This window comes from Ranitomeya variabilis, chromosome 6, assembly GCF_051348905.1.
Source record: "Ranitomeya variabilis isolate aRanVar5 chromosome 6, aRanVar5.hap1, whole genome shotgun sequence".
NCBI classification, from domain to species: domain Eukaryota; kingdom Metazoa; phylum Chordata; class Amphibia; order Anura; family Dendrobatidae; genus Ranitomeya; species Ranitomeya variabilis.
This window is the reverse complement of record NC_135237.1, coordinates 111,946,890-111,974,660: the sequence shown is the minus strand read 5'-3', so window position 1 is coordinate 111,974,660 and position 27,771 is coordinate 111,946,890. Positions and strand designations below refer to the sequence as shown.

Genomic DNA, 27,771 nt, shown 5'->3' with positions numbered 1-27,771 from the left:
TATGGGAACATAGCCTTACTCCTACTTATCATAAATAGCCAATAAAAGGTTAATTGGAAGTGAGTAATAACAAGCAGAGGAAGCTGGTATACAGACAGCAGGGTACTGCTGCTGCAGGGCTTGCATTGCATGAGATAGCAGGTATGCAATGGTGGAACACTTTTTGAAATATTTTTGGGGTATTGACTAGAAGATGTGTTTGCTTTTTTTTGAGTAATTGTAGTTTTGAATGACACCACTTGCTCTACCATATGATGGTCTGTTAAAGAAAACCTGGGGAAAGCAGATTGCTTGTGGAATCCACTTGCAAGTTGATGTCAAATGGCTTGAAAAATAAGACTCCCTCAACTGCATAAGGCTTCTTTTACACATACCGTTGTTTTGCGGCCCCAATAGATTTCTAAGGGGCCGCAATATTTTGACAGTGCACCGTATGGCCATGAGGGCCGTATTTACGACTGTGAAAAAAAAAGATTGAGCCTTCTTGATCTTTTTCATGGCTTATGGACACGGCCTCCATTGAAAATCAGTGAGGCCGCAAAAACAACAGAAGCTTGTTTTTGCGGTGCACTGTGACTTCCGGTTTTGCGGAGCACCGTTTTTTTGTTTTTTTTTTCCAATACTATTTCCATAGTATTGTAAACCCGAAAAACTGTGATTCGCAAGTTTTTTTGTGGTCTGTTATTGCGGCAGTGAAAATTGTGGCGATATGGCCCACAAAAAACCTGGTATGTGTAAAAGAAGTCTAAGATTCACAGTAAACGCCCCACATGCATTGATCTTAAAACCACATCTGCCCTATTAAGGATCTCTATGACCCAAATTCTGAATATAGTAACGTAGGAAGCTGTGGGTACCTACTGTGTCTCTGACTTAACACGGAGGTACACACGGCATCAGGAGCAGACACAGACCAAAGAAGCCCCTGTCCTGGGACAATATAGGCCCATTGCAGTCCAGTAAGTAATCCTAATGCAAAATTCTACCTGATTTGTAGAAGATAGGTGCCCCCCTTATCTCTTGGGTACCTATGTGGCTGCACCAATGGTTCTCCCGCCCCTTCAGGAAACTCTTCTCTAGAAGCATTATTCTTCAGAGCATTGTCAGTGTGGCCCTATAGGGACTCGTGCGCTGCCACTCAGGTCTTGTGCATGAGACCTTACACTAGGGTCTGTGAAATTGGGAACTAGTGCATGCTGGTAAGTGTGTGTCATGGCACTGCGGTTTTACTACATTTTCAGTGTGTTTCCTTACAGAATTCATAATGGGGAAAGGAAGTCGAATAGTTGTGTGTGGACAGGCAGGAGTTGGCAAAACTGCTATCCTTGAGCAGGTGCTGTATGGAAAACACATAATAGGTAAGATTTTAAGGTGAAAATAGAAAATTACGGGGGATATATCATCAGCTTTTTGACATCAAAAGAGTTGTGTGGATTTAGTGAAATGTTGTGTGGCCTGACAAATTTATTATTTACAACTGAAACCACAAATTGTAGCACAAATTGACACTATACTCAGAATACTGAATTAGGCTACGTTCACATTAGCGTTGTGCGACGCAGCGTCGGGCGCCACTGCGGCGACGCATGCATCATGCGCCCCTATATTTAACATGGGGGCGCATGGACATGCGTTGCACTTGCGTTTTGTGACGCGTCACTGCGGCGTATGCATCAGGGCGCAGAGGACGCAGCAAGTTGCATTTTTTATGCGTCCAAAATCAAGCAAAAAAAGGACGTATGCGTCACAAAACAATGCGTTTTGCATGCGTTGTGCGTTGCGTCGCCGATGTGTCGCCGACGCAACACACAACAACGCAAATGTGAACGTAGCCTTATCGCCTATCCTATGGATAGAGCATGAGTTACTGATCATAGTGAGTCTATAGGACACCTGGAAACCTTGTTATGAGAGAAGCAGAAGTGTGTAAACTCGACCTTCTCTCCATTCTTTGTCTGTTTGATTGATTTTTTTTTTTTTTTTTTTTCCTTTCTGGCATACAAACCCAATAGAAAATGGATGAGATTGCACAATTCTGTTCTTTTCAAGACAAAGGTTCCAGAGCCCTATTCTTGTCATCAATGGTGGATTCTGCAGTCAGACCCAAAGTGATCTTGGATAATTTTATTACTTTGGGACTAAACCTTTCATAAATGAGGGGTCTCTTAAGCCATCAAGGTTTATATAGAATGGTTACTTCCCTAATTTAACATATCATCCGCCTATAAGGCAGGTGATAGTTTACTAATCAGCAGGGATGCCACCAGGCATTTCAAAGATCCATTCTTGGGTCTGTAGTGGTCCCAAAAGATGGACCTCTATTGATCCCTAAATAATTATCACCGATGCTTTATATAGTTGTTGACTTTTCAACAAAACACCAGAGTATGAAGCCCCTAATTAAAGGATTATCTTCTATCCATATAGAATGACAATCTTAAGAATTTCCCCCATATGTTCATAATTTCTATCGCATACTATTCATCTATCAATCTAAATCCATCATTGTGTGTCTATGTATTTTGAGTGCACTGAAAGAAACCCATCAGAAGCAAAGTCCTAATGTACAAGAAAAAAATGCTCAAATTGGATCCTATTGGGGTTGGCGTACAGGCTTTGCGCAATGGATAAGCAATTTTTATTTTAACATATATCCTGTCAAGTTGTATAATTCGGGAAATGCAAATCAATATTCTGGTTTTGGTTTTATCTTAAGTCATGTGGCAAGGCTTGTTTAAAGGGAACCATTCAAGTGGGGAGAAAGCTTTTAACCTGCATTTTATAGTATTAATAGCATTCTGAACCTGCCCGGCACCTGCTCTTAGACCCCCGCTGCTGGGAGGTAATGAACTTTATTCCCCCAGCAGCGTTCGGCATTTAGTCATAGGGGTTGCAGCGGCGCGGCTTCAGTCACCACTCAGTGTAGAGAGTGGCAGCTGTAACTGCAGCCCCGGCACTGACTGACAGCCAGGGGCACGGTTACACTGAGCGGTAGCTGAACCATGCCAGTGTCACACCTATGACTGGAAGCTGCTGGGGGGAATAAAATTAATTTCCTCCTGTCAGCGAGGCTCTAAGTGGGGACGTCGGACAGGATCAAGATGCCATTAACCTGCAGATTTAAAAAAAAAAAAAAATGTATATATTCAAGCTGCAACCTAGTGTATATGATTTGATTTAAAGGTCTTGCCTACCTTTTTATGCATAATTTTCATCACTATAGATTTTTTTTTTTTAATTTTTGCAATTGGCTTTTATTTAGAAATTTTGCAGTGTGGCTTCTACAGCCTCTATATTGAAGAATGAGGTAATCTTTTTTTAATAGAGCTCCTCTTAGCTGTTTTACGACCACAAACTACATCAAAGTTAGGGTATGTTTCCACGTTCAGGAAACGCTGCGTTTTTGACGCTGCGTTGAGCCGCAGCGTCAAAAACGCAGCGTCCAGACGTTACAGCATAGTATAGGGGATTTCATGAAATCCCGTCTCCACTATGCAGTAAAAGACGCATGCGGCACACCCGCGGAAACGCACATGCGGTGCGTCTTTTAAGAACGCAGCATGTCCTTACATTGCTGAAACAACGCAAGGACAACGCAGGTGACCTGCCAGTGACCTCAGGTGCAGATTTGGTCAGGATTTTACCTGCATAAAATCCTGACCAAATCCTGAGGCAATCCTGAACGTGGACACATACCCTTAAAGCGAACCCGTTACCAGGTTTAACATACTGCCACCACCTTTTAGGCCTGATATACAGCATTCTATAAGGCTGTATACCTGACCCCCAACTCAACCTGAAAGATAAGAAAAAGAGTTTTCATTATAATCACCTGAGGGGTGCCCAGGCCATGGGTTGCCTCCACATGTTAACTGTGAAATGTTTTTTGTTTTCATGGGAGATATTATCTTTGGCTTGTCGCAGGACAGGAAAGTATTGAAACCTTGGAAGATGTATATATTGCTTCAGTGGAAACCGAGCGTGGAGTGAAGGAGCAGCTGCGCCTTTATGACACACAGGGACTTCAGGAAGGCACGGAGCTGCCGGCGCATTACTTCTCTATTGCAGATGGCTTTATCCTTGTCTACAGTGTGGACAGCCTGGAATCCTTCAGAATCGTTGAGCATCTTAAAAGAGATATAGAACGTTTACGGGATAAAAAAGAGGTAAAAGAATGAATGGTGTTAGTTGTGTAGTGCACAAGTATGAGTGTCGGACAAGTATCGGATCGGACAAATTCAAAAATCGCCGACTTTCGGCAAAGTTGGGTTTCATGAAACCCGACCCGATCTTCGCGCCAAAGTCGTGTTTCGTATGACGCGTTCAGCGCCATTTCTCAGCCAATGAAGGAGGACGCAGAGTGTGGGCAGCGTGATGACATAGGTCTCGGTCCCCACCATCTTAGAGAAGGGCATGACAGTGATTGGCTTGCTTTCTGCGGCGTCACAGGGGCTATAAAGGGGCGTGCATGCCGACCGCCATCTTACTTCTGCCGATCTTAGCATAGGGAGAGGTTGCTGCAGCTTCATCAGAAGAAGGGATATAGTTAGGGAGGGAAGATTAACCCCCAAACTGCTTGTGCTGTAGTGATTTCCACTGTCCAATACCACCTTTTTTTTTTTGCAGGGACAGTGGAGGCTATATCTTTGTGCATCAGCTCTGTAGCTTATTAGGCTGCCTTATAAGGCTCCCTGATAGCTGCATTGCTGTTTGCACACTGCTGTGCAAACCAACTGCTTTTTTAAAAGCAAAAATCCTGTTGCTCCTTTCTGCACAGTTATCTTGTTTATTTGTCCACAGTGCACTTTTGTGTGCAGCAGTCCTTTTTATTGCTACCATACTTGTCCTGAGATCATTGTAGGGAGATTGAAATTGTACTACAGTCCTTGTATTTTTTCATATATCTTCCAGCCACTTTCTGCCACTTACATTGTGTTGTGTTATACACTGGACCTGAGTTGCGGTGCAGTCTCCCCCCAAAAAAAGGAGATTTAAATTCTCAACAAGTTTATATACACCTTCTACCTTGTTTTACAGTACCATATAATGGTTGTTATTTTGGTAACATTTTCCAAAAAATGAGGAAGTCTGGCGCAAGCACCCGTGCGAGTGCCGTTTGCCTGGACAGGTGGGTGTGCCCACTCTTGGGCGACGGGCACTGGCACAGGGTCCCTCATAGTACAATGAAGTGTCTGACGGTGGTGGTGCACAACCAACATCAGACACACCGTCGTAATATGAGGGGCCCTGTGCCAGTACCACCGCCCACGAGAGAGTGTCCCCCCCCCCCCCCCCCCAGCTCGAACAGTGCTCTACCACTTGCAATACTTGCCTCTCCCTGCTCCACCACTGTTTAGTCTGTGCTGTTAAATCCTTCAATGGCACTGCCAATACAAATTTGTTGAAATGATAGTTAAAATATACAGGGGCCCTGGCCTCCATTTAGACCAGTTAATACTTTGCGCCTACTACCACTGTCTGCTACTCAGCAGAGGAGCCCACCCCTGTACCTAGCTATGCCACCTGTTTATTTATGAAAAAGTTTGGCAGACATTTAGCTTACTTACTTATTTGGGCCTACTCACTATGTCAGCCACTCCTTACAGTTGTCCTCCGCTGAACAAAGCAATGCCGCCTGATTAGTCCTGTTACCAATTTTGAACTGCATTTAGCCCACTTTATTATTTGGGCCTACTAACTGTGTTTCCTCCTCATCCTGCCCATTGCCCAGCCAGTGCTAGATGAGTCTGCTGGTACATTGACCCAGACCACTACATTCCCCTTGCACTCTACACAGCCAGAATCTGACCCTGCTGAAAGTCAGGTTCCCCTTCCCGCATACTATACCACCTTACACGGGGACAAAGAGGAAGGTGCAGATGAAAGTGCAGGTTCCTTCATCAGGTGGGGGGGCATACTCGTTGGCGACATCACTGGCACAGGGCTGTTGTGAATTCCGCTCTTGGGCTCCCTCCGGTGGTTGTAAGTAGCACTTTTGTGAATTCTGCTCTTGGGCTCCCTCCTGTGGTTTTGAGTGGTATAGCTGCTTCTTGGATTTAGCATCAGCAGCTGCTTCCACTGATCGTCTTTCTGGCTCGGCTATTTTAGTCTGGCCTTATCCCTCAATCAATGCCAGTTGTCAATTGTTCCTGCTTGGAGCCACTGCTCTTTTGGATTTCCCTGACACTCTGTCCAGTTCAGCAAAGATAAGTCCTTGCTTGTCCTTTGGCAGTCCACTTGTTGTGGACTTTATTGTTCAGCACATTCTATGTTTTGCTCATTTGTCCAGCTTATCAGTATGGATCTATTCAGCTAAGCTGGAAGCTCTGGGCTGCAGATTTTACCCTCCACACCTTTAGTCAGGTGTGGAGGTTTTTTAATATCTCTGCGGTGGACTTTTTCTAGTTTTTATTACTGACCGCACAGTGTTCTTTCCTTACTGTCTTTCTAGCTAGAAGTGGCCTCCTTTGCTAAATCTTGTTTCATACTACGTATGTCATTTCCTTCTCCTCTCACAGTCAATATTTGTGGGGGCTGTCCTATCCTTTGGGGATTTTCTCTGAGGCAAGATAGCTTTCCTGTTTCTACCTTTAGGGGTAGCTAGTTCTCCGGCTGTGACGAGGTGTCCAGGGAGTGACAGGAACATCCCACGGCTACTGCTAGTGTTGTGTTAAGATCAGGAACTGCGGTCTGTATAGTTACCACCTGCTCAGAGCTAGTCGCATGTCGTTCCTAAATTACCAGTCCATAACACAGGGCCCCTCATAGTACGCAAAAGTGTCTCTGCCAGTGGGAGGCGCTACCCGCTGTAAAACACCACCGTACTATGAGGGGCCCTGTGCCAGTGCCAACAAGTGGGCCCCCACTGCTTGCTCAGGATCACAGCACTTGCAAAGTTGAAATACTTACCTCTCCCTGCTCCACCGCCATGACGTATTCCGCGTTTCCTGGGCCCACGAAAAACTTGAGCCAGCCCTACCCCCCCACAAATTTAGCTAAATGACCCCCAGTTTTCAATGCCTAACTATTATTATAAAGTAAATTAAGATTGACAAGCTTCAGTAATAAGAATTTATGTATTTGGCATTAAAATGGGCACTGTAGGTGTTTTCCTGTCCTCCACTCACTGCCGACTTTGATTCCCCATTGACTTGCATTGTTTTTCGTGTTTCAGTCGGCCCCCGACTTTACGCAATAATCGGCCGATTTCACCCGACCCGACTTTTGACAAAGTCGGGTTTCGCGAAACCCGACTCGATCCGAAAAAAGTAAGTCACTCAACTCTACTGGTTACCAAAAAATGTAGGGGGGGGGGGGGGTGGGGGCAGTGGGGAAAACCATTTTATTGTTTTCCCACTTATTAGGTTTAATGCACTTTACAGTAAGCCACAAACAGCACTAATTATATATCTCACGGACATAATTTATTCCCCCTAATCTATCTTGTAGCAGGCTTTTTCTTTTCATCTGCATTCCGCCTACACTACAGGATTTGGGACTCCTTTCCTCCTTTTTTTTTTTTTTTTTTTTTTTTTTTTTACCCCCAGCATGCGCTTCACTCACCGTTGCCTGTTATTCCTGTATGCAGTTTAAGGGCCCCTTTCCTCTTGCGAGAGAAAAAATGGTCCGATTAACGGACCGAAAAAACGGAGGAAAATCGTGCGAGTATCATGCGAGTGTCATGCGATTTTTATCGCAACATCCGTATGACATCCGTATTGCTGTCCGATTTTTACGCACCGGTGTCCTTTGAAAAGCCGGCAAATCAGTGCTGTGTACAGTAAAATCACACTGACAGGTTAGAATAGAATAGATATATACACATAGAATGTGTATATATGCATATATATATGTCAGTGAGACATCTATATATGTATATTTATATTTAATGAAGCGCTAGATAGGATAAAAGCCGCTAATTCAATTGCCGGCTCTTGCTCTCTCTTTCACAAACCCGACATATGAGACATGGTTTACATACAGTAAACCAGCTCATATCCCTTTTTTTTTTTTTTTTTTTTTTGCATATTCCACACTTCTAATGTTAGTAGTGTGTATGTGCAAAATTTGGCCGCTGTAGCTGCTAAAATAAAGGGTTAAATGGCGGAAAAAATTGGCGTGGGCTCCCGCGCAATTTTCTCCGCCAGAGTGGTAAAGCCAGTGACTGAGGGCAGATATTAATAGCCTAGAGAGGGTCCATTGTTATTGCCCCCCCCCCCTGGCTACAAACATCTGCCCCCAGCCACCCCAGAAAAGGCACATGTGGAAGATGCGCCTATTCTGGCACTTGGCCACTCTCTTCCCACTCCCGTGTAGCGGTGGGATATGGGGTAATGAAGGGTTAATGTCACCTTGCTATTGTAAGGTGACATTAAGCCAGATTAATAATGGAGAGGCGTCAATTATGACACCTATCCATTATTAATCCAATTGTATGAAAGGGTTAAAAAAAAAAACGCACACGCGCACACGCACACGCACACACACACATTATTAAAAAGTATTTTAATGAAATAAACACACGGGTTGTTGTAATATTTTATTGCTCTCTCAATCCACCTGAAGACCCTCGCTTGGAAAAATAATAAACCAACAATATACATACCTTCCGTAGATCTGTGACGTCCCACGATGTAAATCCATCTGAAGGGGTTAAAATATTTTACAGGCAGGAGCTCTGCTATAATGCAACTGTGCTCGTGCCTGTAAAACCCAGGGAATGAAGGTAATGTAGGTCAATGACCTATAGTTACCTTCAGTCGCGGTGATGCGCCCTCTGCTGGATGTCCTTATGAACTGCAGCCTGGGAACTTTTTCCCACGCTCGACGTCATTTTTTTTCTCAGCCGATCCAGATTTTTCTCAGTCCGATTTCGGCTGAGAAAAAAATCGCAAATGAAAAGACACCTATTGAATAACATTGGTCCAAGTGCAATCCGATTTTTTTATCGGATTGCACTCGTCCGTTTTCCTCGCAAGTGGAAAGGGGCCCTAAGTGCCAGAAAAGGACCCATTCCCACTTCTTGTGTTCCCCTCTGCTCCACTATACAGAAAGGCCAAGACACCTAGTAATCAGTGATATATAATTTATATATAATTTCTTTCTTTCCAGGGGTATGTCAACCTAAATTTTTTTTTTTTATTAAATAAAGTGATTTGCATTTAAAAGTATAATGACCCTTGAAGATATATCTTTCAGTGTTTTCCTCACTTGTATAGTGCCATCATACTCCACAACGCTTTAAAGACCTCACTGTCCCCATAGGGGCTCACAATCTAAATTCTCTACCATTAAGTCAACTCTTTACATATGTTGTCCTTGGTGGGATTTGATCCTAGGACCCCAATGCTGCAAGGCTTATTTAAAAATGAAGCTGTTTTCTGTACAGAAAACATAAAGCGGCATTTTTAATGACTATAAGAACATCACAATCGCTAAAGCAGGAGACTGTGTGTCCTCCACTGTTCACATTGGAGGGTTGCGTTTTACAGATCGGTGAGGTGTTGTATACAAGTACAGAATACACCTTGGATGACTGGCAAAAAAAAGCTCTGTCTTCTCTTTACAAAGTTAGACGTGTACTGTAATTTTGCTGACTTTTTTTTTTTTTCTAAGATGGCCCTTGTTGTTTTGGGTAATAAGATGGACCTTGCAGAATACAGACAAGTGGATACAGAAATGGCTCTGCACTGGGCAAGAGGTGAAAAAGTGCGACTCTGGGAAGTTTCAGTTACAGACAGAAAGACCTTGATTGAACCTTTCACATTCTTGGCCAACAAACTTAATCAGCTCCAATGCAAATCCTCCTTCCCCTTGCCGGGGAGAAAAAGTAAGGGGACCACATCATCTGACAACTAAAAACAAGGTTAAGACTGTGTGCTTTCATAGACGTTTTCTAGAATTGAGTTTTTGGTACTTCTGTTTTTTTTATTTTTTTTTTCCTCTATGATCTGCGTATTTAACTTGATGTATCCACTTTACTTTTTGAACAATAATATTGCACTTGACTTGTAGCTCAGTGTCCTTCATTGCTGAAGATAAAGCTACAGTGCCGTTTGTGTAGGCCTTGTTTTTCTCCTAAGACGTCACATTAGGGGACTCGCGACACCAAACATTGTAATTCAGTTATTTGTGTACTTTACAGTTCATGGCTCTGTTCACACCAGATTTTATGGGTTTCCTGTATTTTTTACTTCAGTTGGGGTAAAGTAGGCATTATCTTTTCTCACTTATAAGCATGGGCCAAGATGCCACTGTCTAGAGACTTTTTTGGATACTCCATGGTACACTGTAAGGCTATGTGCACACGTTGCGGATTGGTGTGAGGATTTTTCCGCACTGTTTTTGCAAAATCTGCAGGTAAATCGCACTGTGGATGACCCGCGTGTTTGCCACGGATTTACCACGGTTTTTGTGCGGATTCCACCTGCGGATTCATATTGAGGAGCAGGTGTAAACCGCTGCGGAATCCGCACAAAGAATTGACATGCTGCGGAAAAAACACAACTGCATTTCCGCCCGTTTTTTTTTTTTTTTTCCGCAGCATGTGCACTGCGGATTTTGTTCTTTCCATCATACATGATGGCACCACGATAGAGGGGATCCGCCCTTCAAGGACAGGAAACCTTCAAGATAAAAAGGGCGGCTCCTCTCTCCACATCAGTTGGTTTCCTGTCCTTGACGGGGAACCCTCAAGATGAAGACTTCTGATGAAGACAGAAGAGGATGCCTGGGCCTGGGTCGGGTGGATTTGGGCAGGCGCTCGTCTGCTGCACCCGTCACCAGGTACCGGTAGTCGCCTCGGGGGTCATGTATTCCATGCCCCCCTGAGCGAAGCATGGCCACAATTTGTGAGGCAATGCCCAGGTAAAAAATTATCCTCGGGGGCCGCGGGTAGCGTTTCCCCCCTGTTGATATAAAAATCCTGCTGTCCACGGGGGTCACTTTTATGGTGCCCCCCTGTTGACCAAAGGTGGCCATGCAGCCCGTAAGGCACATCGGTGCCCGGGCTGGGTAAGCTCCTCGGAAGTTTTGGGGCCCTTCCTGTTGAGCATTTGAAAGCAGGTCTCCCCCCCTTCCCCTTTCCCTCTCCTCCCTGGTTGGTACCTGAGGCTGCACAAGGGGTATGGAGCGGTGTCTGGGGCACTGGAGAGCATCAGGATGTTGGGGGTGAGTGCTGCGATGCCTCCGGGAGTCCGTGGCGTGAACATTCCCGGCGCTGCGAGCGCCTTCTCAGCTGGCGCCGGGTACCGGAAATGGTGGGTACACATATGCGCACAATACCCGGCGGCAGCACTCGGAACGCTTGTGCAGGAGCTAAGGGGCAGGGGGACCGAAAAAGGCGGCGCGCACCGGAAGTGGTGACCGGATCCGCACCTGGAGCACAGTACAGCAGTGCGCACCGGAAGTAAGGACTGGGTGCATGCGCAGGACCCGACGGCAGTGTTCGGGCAGAGGCAGGATCAACCAGGTGAATGGTCGATTAAAAAGCGCGCACCGAAAGTGGTTGCCGGATGCGCGCTCATGCATGAGGGATAGCGCAGGCATCGCGCTGGCAGCAGACAGACGCAGGATCAACCAGGTGATTGATTGCATCACATGCACCGGAAGTGGTGCAGGCATGATCAGCCAGGTAATTAAAAAAATTAGCAGGCCAGGGTGCTGAGCAGCCAGTAAAGGCAGGATCAACCAGCTGAGTGATTGCATGTAACATGCAGGTGCGCGCATACACCTGATTGTAGCACAAAGTGCTGAGGGCCAGTAAAAGGCAGGATCAACCAGGTGATCCATGAAGAAAAAAAAAAAAAAAAGAGAAGGAAGTGAGTCTATTTAAACAAACCAGAAGTGCTGCCCTGTGTCACTAAACCAGGCCAGGTTGATTGTGACTGCTCTTGTTACGTGGTAGTGTGTAAGATGGAGAGCTTTTCGCCAGAACATTTATTGCCACAGCAAGAAGTGCAGGAGAGGCGGTCTCGCTCGAGTGAGAAGAGCCAGATCCGCCATGGCAGCAGCAGAAGCCGCTCGGACAGCGTATGGACGGATCGCCATACCAAGGAGGGGTCCCTGGTCTCATTGGGAGACACGTAGAAAAGCAGCCAAACTCCGGATCCGGTACCCGTACTTTGAAAGCATCCGCGTGGTGAGTGAACTTCGAGAAAGTCCAGCACGCTAATGTCAGTTCTCTTCTCTTATCTCCGTCTCTCCCCTCTTTTCTTACATACATTGGGGGGTGGAGTATAGTAGGTCCCCAAAAAGTGTAAGGCAAAGACTAAAAATAAGGAATGTCCCTTGTGTAAAAAGCCTTTAAAGACATCCTGAAGTAAAAGACTGTGCCAGGAGTGTATCAACAACACAGTGGCGGAGGAAACGCCCTCCTTTACGGAGAGCCTAAGATTTCTGATCCAGTCAGAGGTCTCTAGGTCTGTAAAAGCGTTCGGGTGAGTTTCCACGGTCAGTAAACGCTGCGTGTTTGACGCTGCGCAGAGCTGCAGCGTCAAACACGCAGCATCCAGATGTTCCAGCATAGTGGAGGGGATTGTAGGAAATCCCGTCTCCACTATGCATGGAAACCCGCATCCGTCTTCCCTGCGACTCCAGACATGCTGCGCGTCTTTTCAGATCGCAGCATGTCCGTACACCTTGCGGGGACGCAGCGTCCCCGCAAGGCATATCACAGGGCGCTATCGGAGAGAGCGATGATCCCGGATGTGTACAGTTAACACATCCGGCATCATCGCGTCCCAGAAAGGGGGCGGGGCTTAGCGCCGAGCGGCTTCGCCGCTGCGGCGATACCGCCGGCCATCCTGACCATGGACACATACCCTTACAGACAGCCAACACAGATACCAGATCTAGGGACAGATCCAGCCCCTCAGTAGCATCCCAGAGAGATTCGTTGGAGTTAGGGCCCCTTTCCACTTGCGAGGGAAAAAATGGTCCGATTAACGGGCCGAAAAAACGGAGGAAAATCGTGCGAGTGTCATGCGAGTGTCATGGGATTTTTTTTTTTTTTTATCGCAACATCCGTATGACATCCGTATTGCTGTCCGATTTTTACGCACCGGTGTCCTTTGAAAAGCCGGCAAATCAGTGCAAATCCACTCTGGCGGAGAAAATTGCGCGGAGCCCACGCCAATTTTTTCCGCCATTTAACCCTTTATTTTAGCAGCTACAGCGCCCAAATTTTAGAAGTGTGGAATATGCAAAAAAAAAAGGGATATGAGATGGTTTACTGTATGTAAACCATGTCTCATATCCTGTCGGGTTTGTGAAAGAGAGAGCAAAAGCCGGCAATTGAATTAGCGGCTTTTATGCTATCTAGCGCTGCATTAAATATAAATATACATATATAGATGTCTCACTGACATATATATATATATATATATATATATATATATATATATATATATATATATATATATATATATATATATATATATATATATATATATATATATATATATATATAATCTCTATCTATCTACTCTATTCTAATCTGTCAGTGTGATTTTACTATGAATTGCCGGCTTTTCAAAGGACACCGGTGCATAAAAATCGGACAGAACTCGCATGTTGCGAGTGCTGTGCGGTTTTTTTTTTTTTTTTTTTTCCTCGCACCCATTGACTTGCATTGGCGAGTCTCGTCCGAGAATCGCAGCAATACGCATTTTTTTTTTTTTTTTTTTTTTTTTCCTCAGCCGATCCAGATTATTCTCAGTCCGATTTCGGCTGAGAAAAAAATCGCAAATGAAAAGACACCTATTGAATAACATTGGTCTGAGTGCAATCCGATTTTTTATCGGATTGCACTCGTCCGTTTTCCTCGCAAGTGGAAAGGGGCCCTTAGAAGAGGACTCAGATACAGCTCGCTGCTCAGATTAGTAGCTCAGAGGAGGAGGATACATTTCCAGCGGAGGCTAAGGATATGCTTATAAAAGCTGTTCTCTCTACCATGGGGCTGGTAGACGAGAAGGCAAAAAAAGACAGCCCAAGAACTTATGTTCAGTGGTCTGCAAAAGAGAAAACGGAGGTAATTCCCTATTAATGAACAGCTACAAGAACTGATTAAAAGGGAATGGAAAAAAGGTCCCAGATAACCACCTCCCTAAAGAGAAAATATCCTTTTGAATAGGAAGCGTCCTCATCTTGGGATAGAGCGCCAAAAATTGATGTGGCAATTTCAAAAGTTGCCAGAAAATCCTCCCTGCCATTCGAGGATTTAGGTTCTCTAAAAGAACCTCTGGATAGAAAAGTGGACAGTTCCCTGAAAACAGCATGGGAAGTCTCAGCAGGAGCACTAAGGCCAGCTATCGCGGCCACTTGTGTAGCCAGATCCCTAAAAATCTGGACAGACAACCTGGAGGAACAGGTGGAACAAAAAGTTCCCAGAGAAACTATCCTAGAGGCAATACCAACCATGAGAGCAGCGGCAGTGTTTCTAGCTGAAGCATCAACAGACTTGGCTAGACTGGCAGCAAAGTCAGCAGCTTTAGCCAACACAGGACGCTGGGCGGTATGGCTTAAATGCTGGCCAGGAGATACACAGGCAAAGATGAAACTTTGCTCTTTGCCATGTGAGGGGAACTTCCTGTTTGGACCGGCATTAGACGAGGTGTTGGAGAAAGCCGGTGACAAAAAGAAAAATTTTCCAATGCAGCCATTTCAGCCCTTTTGGCGCTCCTTTCAGAGAGGCCGAAAATTCCGAAGGCAGCAATTTAGAGACCGAGACAGGAGCAACTTGGACAAACGATCCAGGGGAGGAAAAGGCTTCTATTTTGGCAAGTCCCCCCCAGGGACACCAAGAAACTCTCCCAGTGACGGTCCTTCTCAGGTGGGAGGGTGGCTCTCTCACTTCCTTCCAGCCTGGGAGAGGATCTCATCCAGCGTATGGATCCGTCAGATTATAGGATCAGGCCTAAAACTAAAATTCCACTACTGGCCTCCAAGAAGATACATGTAGACCCCGGTACAGTCCTCCCAAGAGAAACAAGACAGTCTAGAAGGAGAAATAATATCACTCCTAGACAAACACGTCTTGGAAGAAATTTCAATAGAGGAAAGGATGAAAGGGTTTTACTCCTCCCTTTTTCTCATAAAAAAACCCAGACAATTCTTGGAGGACAATAATAAATCTAAAGGGTCTCAACAAATATTTAATAATTCCATCGTTCAAAATGGAAACAATAAAATCAGCAGTGAAGCTCCTATATCCTCGGTGTTAAGCCTGTCCCACACGTCCAGATAATTCCGGTACCGGAAAAATTGGTACCGGAGTTGTCCGTGTGCTCACGTGGCACATCAGTGTGGCAGCCGTGTGCCGACTGGGTACCACACGGACCGTGCAGGAGACAGCGCTAGAGATAAGCGCTGTCCCCTGCATCTGGTGCTGAAGCCGGAATTCATTCCTTCTTCCCAGCAGTGTTCGCTGGAGAGAAGGAATGAATTTTTTTTTTTTTTTTTTGTGGTTAAAATAAAGATCCTTGTCACCACATCCCCTCCCAACCCCTGTGCGCCCGCCCGCTGGAAATAAAATACTCACCCAGCTCCCTCGATGCTTCCTCTCAGCGCCGCAGCTTCTTACTGTATGAGCGGTCACGTGGTGCCGCTCATTACAGTGATGAATATGCGGCTCCACCCCTATGGGAGGTGGAGCCGCATATTCATCACTGTAATGAGCGGCACCACGTTACCGCTCATACAGGACAAGCTGCGGCGCTGAGAGGAAGCATCGAGGGAGCTGGGTGAGTATTATATTTCCAGCGGGCGGGCGCACAGGGTGTGGGAGGGGATGTGGTGACAAGGATCTTTATTTTAACCTCAAAAAAACAAACAAAAAAAAAAAACAACAAAAAAAACAATGATTTTTCATTCCTTCTCTCCAGCGAACGCTGCTGGGAAGAAGGAATGAATGGCGGCTTCAGCACCACAAGCTGGGGGCACAGCGCTTACTGTAGTGCTGTCTCCTGCATGGCACACGGACAGCATCCGTGTGTGGTACGTGTTTTACACGGACCCATTGATTTTAATGGGTCCGTGCGCTCCCACGAACACTGGCATGTCTCCGTGTTTCTCAAACGGACACACGGTCCGTGAAAACACGCTGACATGTGCAGAGACACATTGATTTTGATGTGTCTACGTGAGTCAAAGTCTCCGGTACGTGAGAAAACTGTCACCACACGTACCGGAGCCACTGACGTGTGAAACCGGCCTTACATGGCGGTCCTAGACCTAAAGGACGCTTATTACCACGTCCCAATCAGACATCAAGATCGTCAGTTTCTCAAAGTGGCAGTTCAGAGGGGGTCCCAGTTGCGTCACTTTCAATACAGGGCTCTGCCCTTTGGGATAGCAACAGCCCCACGGGTATTTACAAAACTGATTGCAGAGGTCACAGCACATCTCAGAGAAAAAGATACTCTGATAATACCTTACTTAGACGACTTCCTGATAGTGGGGGAAAAACTTTTCTCACTGTCAGGAGCAGGTCAGAATAGTGATGGACACTCTACAGACACTAGGATGGCAACTGAACCTCAAGAAATGCAAACTAGAGCCAGCAATGGTCCAGAATTTCCTAGGGATAACGGAAGACTCCGTGGCGCAGGAGTGTCGCCTCCCAGAGGAAAAAGTCAAACAGATGATTATGACAACATTAAAAAAAAACAGAGATGACTTTAAGAAGAGCCATGTCGGTGTTAGGGTCCCTAACTTCCTGCATACCGGCAGTAAAATGGCCCAGTTCCATGCAAGAGAACTGCAATGGTGTGTGCTGCAGAACGACCTGGAACTTCAGGGGCAGCTAGAGCAGAAACTCATTCTCCCACTCTCTGTACTCCAGTCACTCAGATGGTGGTTACAAATAGTCCTCTCCGAGAGGAGTTCCCTGGACATACACAGCCTCCAAAGTAATCACAACGGACGCCAGTCCATGGGGGTGGGGAGCTCACTCAGACACACTATGGGTCCAAGAGGAGAAAAATCTATCCTCAAATGAGTGGGAACTCCTAGCAATCGAAAGAGCGCTAAAGAGGTTACTTCCACACTTGGCAGGGCATCATGTGAGAGTCTAATCGAACAACCGAACAGCTTTCGCATACGTGAACCACCAGGGGGGTACCCATTCTCGGTCACTGATGCACATAACCAAAAGACTCATGTCTCTAGCCGAAAGGCATTTCCTTTCATTATCGGCCCTGCATATTCGAGGTGTGGACAATATAGAGGCAGACTTTTTAAGCAGGAACCACTTAAGGCAAGGGGAATGGTCCCTAAAAAAAAAAAAAAAAAAAAGTCAATTTTTCAATGGATAGTGCACATGTGGGGAAAACCCAGTGTAGACCTCTACAGCGGTGGACACCGCGATGACAGCCACCCCTTAGGCTGCTATCTCTCTTCGGTATTATCCAGTGAGACACTGGAGGCAATTCTGGCAGGCTTTATAGCCACTCGTATCCACTCCTTATCCCAATTTATGTTACTGATGAAGGTCCCTATAAGTGACCGAAACGTTTGATTTGGGATACAATAAATTACGCATTCGTTCACATTACAAAGTTGAGTGCCGGGTTTTATGTATTACTGGTGATTACGGTTTGGGAACCTACCCGTGCACCTTCTCAGGTTGTGCACACGTAAATCTGTCATAGATCTGGGATTAGCTGTTAGTACCCTCAGGGTATGTGCACACGTTGCGGATTTCTTGCAGAAATTTCCTGAAGAAAACCGGAAATTTTCTGCAAGAAATCCGCATTTTTTTTTTTGCGTTTTTTTTTCCGTTTTTTTCGCGGTTTTTTTAGCATTCTGCAAGCGTAATTAGCTTGCAGAATGCTAAAGTTTTCCAAGCGATCTGTAGCATCGCTTGGAAAACTGACTGACAAGTTGGTCACACTTGTCAAACATACTGTTTGATAAGTGTGACCAACTTTTTACTATAGATGCAGCTTATGCAGCATCTATAGTAAAAGAGAGAATGTTTAAAAATAATAAAAAAAATAAAAAAATGCTTATACTCACCCAGACATCTCATCAGCGGCGTCCGTTCGTCTTCCTATAGCTGGTGTGTGCGCGCAGGACCTTCCGTGACGTCACGGTCACGTGAGCGGTCACATGACCGCTCACGACCAATCACAGGACAGTGACGTCATCGGCAAGGCCCTTCGCCGCACATCAGCTACAGGAACCGAAGCGGCAGCATGCAGTGGAGGCGGGAAGACATCGAGGGTGAGTATATCGCTATTTTTTATTTTAATTCTTATTTTTTGACCACTTATATGGTGCCCAGTGCGTGGAGGAGAGTCTCCTCTCCTCCACCCTGGGTACCAACCGCACATAATCTGCTTACTTCCCGCATGGTGTGCACAGCCCCGTGCGGGAAGTAAGCAGATCAATGGACCCCTAGGTGTGCGGAATCCCCTGCAATTCCGCATTTTAATGAACATGTTGCTTTTTTTTCCGCGATGCAATTTTTTCGCGGAAAAAAAGGCTACATTTGCACAAAAAATGCGGAATACACTTAAAATAATGGGAGGCATATGTAAGCGTTTTTTTCGCGTTTTTATAGCGAAAAAACGCGAAAAATACTTAACGTGTGCACATGGCCTCAAAGTACACATTTCAGCTTTAGCAGCCTTATTCAACTGTGACCTGGCAAGCAATAGGTGGGTGGTGAGGTTTATCCGAGCCTGTAGTAGAGCTGACTCTGTTCCATCACCTACTCCTCCACCATGGGATCTAAATTTAGTGTTGATAGCTTTGACAGAAAGCCCCTTTGAGCCGTTAGTACTTTATCTGATGTTGTAATTAAGATTAAAGACAGCTTTGTTAGTGGCACTTACATCAGCCCGTAGGGTTGGGGACTTACACGCGTTGTCAGCTGACACCCCCCCCCCCCCTTACACACAAATTATGGACGATAGGGTTGTATTAAAATTAGATCTGGCATATCTCCCCAAAGTGGTATCGGGATTCCATAGGGCTCAGGATATAACCCTACCCTCTTTCTGTCCCAAGCCTAGTAACAAGAAAGAGGAGAAACTCCATTGCCTAGATGTCAGATGTATCCTACAGTATTTAGAGATGACAAAATCCTGGAGGAAACAGAGGGCTTTATTTGTTTCATTCCAGGGGTCAAGGAAAGGCCTTAAAGCCTCAAAACAAACTATCACAAGATGGGTGAGAGAGGCCATTATTCTAGCGTATAGTAGTGCAGGCAGGGTTGTTCCACAGGGTCTGAAAGCCCACTCCACGAGAGCCATGGCGACGTCTTGGGCGGAGAGAGCAGATGCTACCATCGACCAAATCTGTAAGGCGGCCACTTGGTCCTCTCTGTCTACATTTTATAAACATTATAGGCTAGATCTATCTGCTACCTCTGATCTCACATTTGGGAGAAGAGTGTTACAAGCAGTGATCCCTCCCTGAAAGAGAATACAAATCTCTGTAACTCTCTCGCGATGCCGTCATGTATGATGGAAAAACACGGGTATTACATACCTGGTAATGTGTTTTTTCATGAGACATGACGGCACCCTTATATTCCCACCCTTTTGATCATGTCATTAGTTGGGTGCATTATTAGCATTATTTGTATTATACACTCCCTAGGGTATCGGTGAATAGAACAGTATAGGATGTATTATTTATGTGTACACTAACCGGCGGAGTTCCTCTCATACTCTGTAAAACAACTGATGTGGAGAGAGGAGCCACCCCTTTTATCTTGAAGGTTTCCTGTCCTTGAAGGGCGGACCCCCTCTCTCGTGGTGCCGTCATGTCTCATGAAAAAACACATTACCAGGGATGTAATACCCGTGTTTCCATACGTTTACATGGTACTGTACAATGCATGGGAAAACTGCTGCGACTCCGCATCGTCACATCCGCTGCGGATCCGCAGCAAAATCTATATACATAGCCTATGTGTGTACTTGCATCCCTTTTTTATTCGGACTCCCATGACAGCACTACGAGAGAGGGGATCCGCCCTTAAGGAACAGGAAACCTACAGATACAAAAAGGGCGGCACCTCTCCCATGCATCAGTTGGTTTCCTGTTCCTGAAGGGACTGGATCCTACAGAAGATTCCCTATGAGGATTTCCAGGCCGGCCGGACCGATTCTGGTAGCGAGGGGGTCTCCTACCTCGGCCGGTGCGGAGTACCTGTAGTAGTCATGGTGGCCCTGGCAGGGCTGCACGGCGGTGGCTATTCAGCGTGGAGCGGTCACCGGGGGGTGTCCTGTCTCCGGAGCCGGCGCGTGGTGAGTATGATGGTTCCCCTCCCTAAAATGCTGTGGGCGCCTCTGTGGGATCGGCGGCATCGTGGTGGCGCCGCTCGGAGTCTCCTGGCGAAGTCTCGGCGTCCCACGCTGTTCACAGCGCTAACAGGAAGCGCTGTGGACTCAGGGTGACGTCGGGGGGCGGAGCCGGCGGTGACTTCCGGGTCGCGGAGCTTCTGCGCATACGCAGGGGCTCCAAGATGGCGGCGCCCACCGGAAAGTGTGCGCCAATCACCCTCAGGTGTCGGCTGATCCCCTGCAGCTGCAGGGGGGGAGGAGAGCAACCGGAAAGCGCGGCACGAGTACGCTGACCGAAGGAGGGGCTATATATCGGTCGCCAAACGTGCTTTCCTTGCTTCTGGCCTCCAAATCAGGATGGAGTCCGATCAGGATCAGCAGCCTCTGCTGCTGGACGAAGCACCTCAGATGTCTGTGGAGAAGGAGCATGGGAAAAAAGAGCGATGGATCTGGCCACAGAAGCTCCTCCAGACAGGGGTCTGGAGCGTCAGCCAGGAAAAATCCCCCTCGTACTTCGGTAGCTTTCTGGGTATGGGCATCCACTGGTAAGTGATCTTCGAGAATGTTCACTCAGTGATTAGTCTCCCCTCGTGTATGTTTTCACAGGGAAAGAAAAGCGCCAGTAAAGCAAAGCATAGGGAATGTGCCATCTGCGGGGTTCCCTTGCCTGGCTCATACCCTAAAAAGCTATGTGACCCCTGTATCCAGCAGACGGTGAGGTCTGGGAAGAGGGGGAGGGGGTCATGGCCTTAGTTCATTAGACTAGTTTGCCTTACTTGCCCCCTCAGGTAGCAGAAGAATCCTCTTCTATTGCGGCCAGTCTGAAGGAAATGGTTAGGATGGAGGTTAAGCAGTCCATTAAGGGCCTTTCACAGTCAGTAGGCCCTAAACGAAAAACTCAGTGGTCATCTGATTCGTCGGTGGAGGAAAAGAGCGTAGAATCGGACGATTCAGCAGCATCATCCTCCTCCTCCTCGGAAGAAGACGCTGCTCGGTTTTGTTTACCCTTGGAAAGAATAGACAAGTTAATAAAAGCGGTCAGAGGCACAATGGGTATAACAGAACCCAAGCCTCAACTGTCTAAAGAACAGATGATGTTCAGTGGGTTAGAACAAAGAAAGCGTAGAGTTTTCCCTCTGAATGAAAAGATACAAGAAGTTATCAACAGAGAGTGGAAAAAAACGGAGAGGAAAGGTTCCTTACCACCTGCACAGAAGCGAAGGTATCCCTTTGACGACCCAGCAGTAGGTAGCTGGGAAAAAGCCCCAAAACTGGATGCAGCGATTGCCAAAGTAGCGAAGCGATCCTCTCTCCCGTTTGAAGATATGGGAACGCTTAAAGACCCCCTAGATAGGAAGGTGGATACCTTCTTAAAGGGAGCCTGGCAAATGGCAGCCGGCTCCTTAAGACCTGCGGTGGCGTCAACATGCACGGCGAGGTCAATGATGGTCTGGCTAGACCAGTTAGAGACCCAATTAAAACAAGGGGCCTCTAGAGACTCTATTATCGCGGCTTTACCAGTAATCCAGGAGGGGGCGGCGTTTTTATCAGACGCCTCAATTGACTCCGTTAAGTTAGCAGCTAGAGCAGCGGGGCTGTCTAATGCTGCAAGGAGAGCCCTATGGTTGAAATGCTGGCCTGGGGATATGCAGGCGAAAGCAAAGCTCTGCGCTATCCCTTGTAAAGGCGAGTATTTATTCGGGCCTACCCTGGATGAACTCCTGGAGAAGGCAGGAGACGATAAGAAAAAGTTTCCCAATACCTTCAATGCATACCGTCGTCCCTTCAACAAAAGAAGGTTCAATCGGGGAGGGAAGCGCGCCTTCTCACCGGGCAGAGATCGATCCAGATGGGACGATAAGCGAAAAAGAGTACAGGTCTCATGTTTCGCCGTAACCCGACGGAAAACAAGAAACAAGAACAATGACTAGCAATTCCAGTGGGAGGGAGACTGCTGCATTTCTCAGCAGCATGGTCAGAAATCACAAACAGCGTTTGGATAAAAGACACTGTTTCCCATGGTCTCAAACTTGAATTTGTCCAGGCTCCACGGGACAAGTTCAAGCTAACACCCTGGCGCTCATCTCCCACTTAACAATTTGCCCTGGAAGAGGAAGTGAGGACTCTTTGTTCTAAAAATGTGTTGGTGGAAGTACCATATTCTCAGACAGGAAAGGGGTTTTACTCCCCCCTCTTCCTAATCCAAAAACCAGATAATACTTATAGAACCATTATTAATCTTAAGGGTCTCAATAAGTTTCTGGTAAAGCATACTTTCAAAATGGAGTCCATCAATTCTACAATAAAAATGCTCTTTGAAAATTGTTTTATGGTAGTGGTGGATTTGAAAGATGCCTACTATCATGTACCCATTCATACTGATTTTCAACAATACCTGAGAGTAGCACTGATAATGGAGGGTAGGATTCAACATTTTCAGTTTAGGGCACTCCCCTTTGGGATAACCTCTGCTCCTAGAGTGTTCACTAAAATAATCGCAGAGGTCATGGCACATTTTAAGGGAGTCAAATGTCCTTATAATCCCCTACTTAGACGATTTTCTCATTGTCGGGAACTCGGTGGATCACTGTCTGTCACAATGGGAAATTACTAAAGCTAAACTAGAACGTCTAGGTTGGATCATAAACTTTGAAAAATCTAAATTACAGCCTCTAAATATGCAAAAATTCCTGGGGTTAATTTTGAATTCAGTAACACAGCAGTGTCTTCTCCCCGGGGAAAAAATAGCGCTAATCCAGAGTTGTGTTAAAAGCAATTAAATCACCCTCCATGACACTTAGGCAAGCAATGTCCCTACTGGGGTCACTCACATCTTGCATCCCCGCTGTTAAGTGGGCTCAGTTACACACCAGATCCCTGCAAAAAGAAGTTTTATTCCATGACAGAGCCCTAAATGGCGTATTAAATGGGAAATTAACGTTGGGGCCTATAACACTGAACTCCCTCAGGTGGTGGTTAGACATACAGAATTTGTCAGCAGGGGTGCCCTGGATAGTAAATGTCACCCAAGTAATAACCACAGATGCCAGCTCTTCGGGGTGGGGAGCTTATATGGGGGACATGGTGGTTCAGGGACAATGGGAACCCTTCACAACATTCTCATCCAATCAGAGGGAATTGTTGGCAATTGAATTGGCTGTTAAAGAATTCCTCATATATCTACAGGGCCAGCACGTCAGAATTCTGTCGGACAACAGAGTGGCAGTCGCCTACATAAACCAGCAAGGGGGAACACGGTCCGAGACTTTAATGCAGATCACGGATCGCTTGTTCCAGGTGGCAGAGCTCAATTTTCAATCTTTGACGGCTCTCCACATCAAAGGAAAGGAAAATATAACAGCAGATTTCCTAAGTCGAAACACGCTAAGACAAGGAGAATGGTCTCTCAACAAGGATATTTTCAACTGTATCAGCCACAGATGGGGTCAACCAGTGGTGGACCTGTTCGCCACCAGAGACAACAGGAAAGTAAAACTCTTTTGCTCTCTGAATCCCAGGGAAAATCCCCTGGCGGTGGACGCTTTTCTAATAAAATGGGATTTTCCGCTGGCTTATGCCTTCCCACCACTGAATCTGATTCCTCTAGTGGTGAGAAAAATCAGAGAGGATCGAGCAAAAGTTATCCTTATTGCCCCCTTTTGGCCCAGAAGAACCTGGTTTGCCTGGCTCAGGACGATGTCTGTATCGGATCCCTGGGTACTGCCAGAGATCCCGAATTTACTCTCTCAGGGACCAATCTCCCATCCACAAGTGGCAGCGCTCCGTTTAACGGCGTGGAGTTTGAACGGTCACTGTTAATAGATAAAGGCTTCTCTCTGAACCTGGTAGAAACGCTCCTAAAGAGTAGAAAGCAAATAACTACAAAAATCTACTCTAGAACTTGGAGGAAGTTCTTGTCCGTTTCTAAATTTAATATCCAAGAAGGGGTGCCAATACAACAAATCTTAGAGTTTCTACAAAAGGGGTTTGAGCTAAAACTCTCTACTAGTACCCTTAGAGTACAGGTCTCAGCTCTGGGTGCCCTGTTTTCCTGTAATGTAGCTAACAACTATTGGATAGCGAGGTTTATGAAGGCAGTCTGTAGAACTAGACCAGTGTATAAAGATAGATCAGTTCCGTGGGATTTAAATTTAGTTCTATCCTCACTAACAAAACCCCCCTTTGAACCTCTACACGAGGCCTCGATTAAAATGCTGACACTTAAAACAGCCTTCCTAATTGCCATAACCTCAGCTCGCAGGGTAGGGGATATCCAGGCACTTTCCAGGCTTCCCCCATATACAGAGTTCCTGTCTGACAGAGTAGTCCTTAGACCAGACCCAGCATATCTACCAAAGGTAGCAACAAGGTTTCATAGGTCGCAGGAAATAGTTTTACCATCTTTTGTTCCTAATCCATCCAATCCTAAAGCGCAGGAGCTTCATACGCTAGACGTTAGGAGATCTCTCCTACAGTATATTTCAGTCACCAATAGTTGGAAGAAGGATGAGGCACTGCTTCTTTCCTTCCAAGGTCCAAACAAAGGATGTAGAGTGTCAAAATATTTACTGGCTAGATGGATTAGGGAAACTATTTCTATGGCTTATACAGCGGGTGGGGGACCAGCTTCGCAGAATCTAAAGGCACATTCCACCCGAGCCATGGCGTCATCCTGGGCAGAAAGATCTGGAGTGCCGGTGGAACAAATATGTAAGGCGGCCACTTGGTCATCCCCTTCCACGTTCTTTAAGCACTATCGGTTGGATTTGGGGTCCTCCTCTGATCTCACCTTCGGGTTAAGGGTGCTGCAGGCTATAGTCCCTCCCTAAGGTAGCTTACATCTCTGTAAATCTCTCGTAGTGCTGTCATGGGAGTCCGAATAAAGCATTAAGCTACTTACGGGTAGTGGCATTTTTCGGAGGCCCATGACAGCACCCTTAGTTCCCTCCCTACTTCACGTGGGGGTTGCACTTCCTAATTTGTATATAGTGTGAAGTATGTAGATTTCACTTATGGTGTCTAGCTACAATTTAATAAAATATTTTTCGTTTTCAAAATGTATATAATGTATATTTGTATGCCACTAACCGCGGTAGTCCTCTCAAGGCTCTGAAATACAACTGATACAAAAAGGGCGGCACCTCTCCCATGTATCTGTAGGTTTCCTGTTCCTTAAGGGCGGATCCCCTCTCTCGTAGTGCTGTCATGGGCCTCCGAAAAATGCCGCTACTTGTAAGTAGCTTAATGCTTTTTTTTTTGGGGGGGGGGGGGGGGGGGCTTTCCATTACTATTTGCCCCCCTCTTATGTCCTAACTCTTCCTAACAATCATTTTTCTAATATACTCTATTACCTGTGCTGCTTCTGTGAGTACATCTGTGTGGGTCATATATTCGGCTGTTGTCGTGTCGGCTCTGCTAGTTCTGATCTGGGACCAGTCAAAATGTGAAGAGCACGTCGTTGGTGGGGCTAGCAGTCAGAGCGGCAGCCGTCTGCGCACACAGGCTCAGATGGGACTTCTCGCCTCCCCGAATCTTTGGAGTGACGGCTCTTCAGCTGACAAACGCTGCTTGTTATTAGAAATCATGCATCCTAGCGCTTTTCAGCTGAAGGGACCAACTCTTCCAAGCATTAGAAGGATCTAAGCAGAGGAGGAGAATGAAGGAGGACATGTAAAAAGCCTCATAGACAAATGCGCATAGCACTTGTGCATGAAATCTGGTGTGTGAATGAGCCCTTATTATGAGATCTCTTTGACTGATTTATGACCACAAACCACATCAAAGTTCCATGTGCAGGAAAACCACGAGCCTGTAAAAGATGAACACTGAATAATATTATTATTATTATTTTTTTTTTTATGAAACCCAATTGCAAAAATATTTAAAGGTAGCCTGTGAGCAGGATTGTGCACAGTAACTTACAGACAGTGTCAGATTTTACTGATTACAATGATACCTTGGCTGACGAAATCTGTCTTGTGGTTGTTGTTTAATCTTTTATTTGCAGTGTTCAGTTAATGATATGCTCGTGATCCGGGTGGAGAAAGAAAACAAAAACACAGCATGCTGTGACTGCATGAAAGATTTGGATCGCAGGCACCCATATAAGTCTATCGGCTCCCACGCACAGTGTATCTCCGGACTAAATGTCTGTAGCATTACAAGAAAATATATCATGGTGTCTGATTTTTATAAACTTCTTTTTATCCCCACCCTTTCTGACAAGACCGTGTCACTGTTACATATTACTGCATGGATTCCATTCGGGTAAAATTTACTTATTTCTTTACAGCGTGGCTATCCTGCTGGATGTGGTGCTGCTGCTATCAACGTGAAATCTGCTGCTGATGGTGTCTCCTGGCATCACCTCTATAAACTGTCACCAAATCGCTCTATTTTTCTCTGATCCATTAATCTGTTGTAATAAAATGTTAATTGTTACCCTTCCACCTAAAAATAAGTCTCGTTAAAGAACCACTTCCATTAACTTTCCTATTTATTAAGTGTCTGTGTTAATATACTCGCCTACCGCTGCTTTCTCCTGTGCCCAGCGCTGTTCTTCGGAAGCCAACTTTACAATGAAAGCCTATGGCGCCCCATTCTGGCGCTCCATGGACTCACTGTAACAAATACTTCCGGTGTCACGCAGAGCGCAGTGTGACCCGGCCAGTCTGCAGGGCGGTGACGTTAGGCTACGTTCACATTTGCGGCCAGCGCCGCAGCGTCGGGCGCCGCAGCGGCGCCGCGTCATGCGCCCCTATATTTAACATGGGGGCGCATGGACATGCGGCGCACTTGCGTTTTGCGCCGCATGCGTCGCTGCGGCGCCCGCGTCGGGGCGCAGAGGACGCAGCAAGTTGCATTTTTGCTGCGTCCAAATTCAATGAAAAAAACGATGCATGCGGCGCAAAACGCAGCGTTGTGCATGCGTTTTGCTGCGTTTTTGTTTGCGTTGTGCGCTGCGGCGCCGACGCTGCGGCGCACAACGCAAATGTGAACGTAGCCTAATTGAGAAGAAAGGTGGTGGGAGCCCTTCTCAAAGTGGTTTGTGCCTAGATCAGATTTAGCAGGTATACATACTTATTACTATGGGAAGATAAAATGTTGCCAGGGTGGCTTATTGCCTTGGGTAACAAAAAATAAATCAGCTTTGCAGCCTATGATGTGACACATTTGTCTATTGTGCACTTTATACATTATCATATTTCCTATATCACATTCAACTCTACGTACATAAAGCATCACTTTGTACTGTGACTGTATTTTCTGGCTTTTTTTTTTATAAAGTTTTTTGTTTTCACTGTAATGTCACTTCTGCACTGTATAATGCATTTTTAAGTGTATATATGTGTGTGTGTATATGTGTATCATTTTTTTTTTTTACTATCATTGTACCACTTTTATATACGTGTTCCTTACATGGATGGACATATCTCTATCTCTTGCACAAACTAAAAATAAACACTTGGGCTGATTC

The 27,771-nt window shown here is 46.0% G+C and overlaps 1 protein-coding gene across 4 annotated transcripts; it reads left to right on the top strand.

Moving 5' to 3' along the window:
* Positions 1-54: 54 nt before the first annotated feature.
* On the top strand, positions 55-27,771 carry NKIRAS1 (NFKB inhibitor interacting Ras like 1). 4 transcript variants are annotated; one of them, XM_077268902.1, is made up of 6 exons: positions 55-141; positions 1,257-1,358; positions 3,925-4,166; positions 9,616-9,829; positions 26,587-26,980; positions 27,298-27,771. In XM_077268902.1, exons 2-5 carry the CDS (start codon positions 1,265-1,267, stop codon positions 26,640-26,642), a joined length of 606 nt encoding a protein of 201 aa, XP_077125017.1. In that variant the 5' UTR covers positions 55-141; positions 1,257-1,264; the 3' UTR covers positions 26,643-26,980; positions 27,298-27,771. The 4 variants fall into 4 exon arrangements, with proteins under 4 accessions (XP_077125017.1, XP_077125018.1, XP_077125019.1 ...); XM_077268903.1 differs by having other exon boundaries at positions 9,616-9,865; XM_077268904.1 differs by lacking the exon at positions 9,616-9,829.